Source organism: Entamoeba nuttalli (assembly GCF_000257125.1).
Source record: "Entamoeba nuttalli P19 unplaced genomic scaffold asmbl_7789, whole genome shotgun sequence".
Taxonomy (NCBI): domain Eukaryota; phylum Evosea; order Mastigamoebida; family Endamoebidae; genus Entamoeba; species Entamoeba nuttalli.
The window spans coordinates 1-2,790 of record NW_008578805.1 but is presented as its reverse complement, the minus strand read 5'-3'; the positions used below and the strand labels follow the sequence as shown (position 1 = coordinate 2,790).

Below are 2,790 nucleotides of genomic sequence, written 5' to 3'. Positions count from 1 at the left end.
TTCATTTAAAGAGTTATTCAATGAGAATGTATGAAGAAAAAAATAAAACTCATTCTTCCTCAACGTTTTGTGATGGATATTGTAGTTTGTTAAGTAAAGGATTTGTCTCTTCTAAAAGACATACTTTATAATTTTATTAGAGATAGGTCAAAACTATCATTTAAAAAAATTTTCAATAGTTTCTGGTTCATTAAAATGAAATACAATTTAATAACTAAGAGTTGATATTTTTATATGAATTGTCTATTAACTTATTTTTAATCATTATCAAAAAAAGTATTTTATTTTGGTTGATTATTTTTAGGTCTACTATTTAAAGAACTATATTCAATTAAAAATTTAAATTAGATAAAATGATAAATAGAATAAACAATAGAACCAAAATTAAACACTTTATTTTTTATCCTCTAAATAGTTTATATGATCAAAAAAAAAGAAACCAAACAAAGAAACTCGAAAATGATAAAATAATCTGACTAAAAAAGTATATGGCTCGTTTATATGCATTAACAGTCATTCATATAGAAGATGATAGTAAAACAAAAATACTTTACTGCAAATCAGATTTGGGATGTTTTGGATTATTTCAAAGTAACACAATCAAAGAATTTATCCGATTTGGATTTATTGAAATGTCACAACGATGTGAAAGAGATAAGAGAATGGTTATTAAGTCAAATGAATATGGAGGTGTTTTATTTAATTTATTAGTTAAACCTGATGGACTAGGAATTGGAATACTAACAAACCTTGATTATCCTAAAAATACGATCACTTATATTATTCACCGCTCATTTGAATTATTTTATTCTAATATAGTTGATGATATTATTACCTCATCATGTATTAAAAATTCATCGAGTGAATTAGACTATCTCTTTACACATTTTAATAATCAAAAGAATTGTAAATTATCAAAAGAAGAAATGATCAAAACAGAATTAGATGAAACAAATGAAAAAATGAGTGTATTAGTAACTAAATTAATTTCAAGAGAAGATGAACTTCAAGACATTGTCTCAAAATCAGAAGTTCTTTCAGATAAATCTAAAGTTTTCTTCAAAAAAGCAAAGAAGTCAAAACGTTGTCATGTTCTTTGTGTATTACAATAAACAAGTTTTATTTTTAGACAATTCTCTCATAAATAAATCAAAACATAAAAAGTACTACAATCAAGATAAATAATTTTTAATCTAAATTTTATTTTCATTGGTTGATGTTTCATTTATTAAAAATGTTTTTATTTTCTCAATTAAAAGTATAGTTTCTGGTGATTTTGGTTTGACTTCTTCAATATACAAATCTCCTTTGCTTTGAATAAATAATTCAATTGGACTTGAACATGCTAATGCATAATTTGACTCAACCTATTCGTTAATACATTCCAATGAAATAAAAAGAAAACAAACTTCAAATATATTTAAAATAGATTTAATCAAAAGAAAGAGGATTCGTTCATTAGAACAAATAAACATCCTTTGAAGGCAGAAACTACCCAATTCAATAAAATAATTATTTACTAATAATTGAACAATTTGAACATTATTTGTTGAAGAAATAAGAACAGTTGAAATGAAATTAATCGAAGAATATGCAATATTTACGAAATTATGAGTGAAACAACCAATAATAAATGCAACAGAATTTGAAGAACATAATAAAAGATCATTAAATCGTTGATGATATTTTTCTATTGAATTAATACTATATAAAAAATCAATCAAATGATAAAGTATTGTAACTGAACTATTAGGAATAAGGTTAAGAAGAGAAAGAATAAATTGGTCAATATACCTAATAGTATTTGGATATACTTGAATCCATTCAGTTATTAAATTTAATAAACCTAATTTACAATACTCATTAACGTGCATTAAAAGAACAACATATTGTTTCATTATCCCTTCTTCTAAAACTCTTTCTATAAGTTCTGGTGAAATAACTGAAGTATTTTTCATTATATCAAGTACATCATATTCAGAATCACCATGAAATTTTAAAAAGTTATCTCTTAAATAAAAAAAGAGTGTATTTGTAAATTCATTGTATTCTTTTGGTAACCCTCTTGTGAAACAACTAAGGAAACGAAGAAGTGAAGTAAGACTTTCTTCATTTAATATTGGGGAATTACATATGATCCGAATAATGTCCATTAAAGAGACTAATAAATCTTTTGACAATAAATTATTACGTAGTGTTTGTCTATCATATATTAATTCTGCCAAAAAATCTAATGACTTAATAAAGATATGAATAGAATCAATAGATGGTGGTCTTTTAATAACGTTAATCAAATATGACATTAATCCACAATCAAAAAATATATTTATTACATTCTCATCAAGAGAACTTACTAATTCACATAAGAGTGATAATAATGCTTCAACAACTGAAACTGATCTTTGTGTTAAGATATTCAATTGATTAAATAAGCTTGCATTCAATATATCTAATGGACATTCTTGTGACTTAATAATATTTTTAAAAATGTCCAATGCTTGTATAACAGTTTCATCATTACTTGATAGAAGGTCTTGATACATTTGATGTTGAGCATATCCAACTGGTGAGTCAGATAACTCAACAAGCTCATTTTTCCTCTTCTTATTTAACATATTTAGTCTTAAATTACTTCTTAACGTTTCATGTAACTTTAGTTGATCTTTTATTCCATACACTGAGACTCTAAATGACATTGAATGAGTATTATTAGTTTTAGTTCTATTTATCTTTAACTTAGTTTTAATAAATTGAGTTTTTTTATTACTCTTCATTTTTGTTATATATAAC

The 2,790-nt window shown here is 24.1% G+C and overlaps 2 protein-coding genes across 2 annotated transcripts; one reads left to right on the top strand and one right to left on the bottom strand.

Moving 5' to 3' along the window:
* Nucleotides 1-488: 488 nt before the first annotated feature.
* On the top strand, nt 489-1,112 carry ENU1_175560 (isoprenylated v-SNARE protein, putative; the record flags this gene model as incomplete). Its single annotated transcript, XM_008861316.1, has 1 exon — nt 489-1,112. One exon carries the CDS (start codon nt 489-491, stop codon nt 1,110-1,112), a length of 624 nt encoding a protein of 207 aa, XP_008859538.1.
* An 81-nt stretch (nt 1,113-1,193) lies between these two features.
* On the bottom strand, nt 1,194-2,696 carry ENU1_175550 (hypothetical protein; the record flags this gene model as incomplete). The annotated part of the gene is made up of 2 exons (XM_008861315.1): nt 1,194-1,367; nt 1,410-2,696. The coding sequence occupies 2 exons, from the start codon at nt 2,694-2,696 to the stop codon at nt 1,194-1,196; spliced, it is 1,461 nt and encodes a 486-aa protein (XP_008859537.1).
* Between the last annotated feature and the right edge of the window lie 94 nt (nt 2,697-2,790).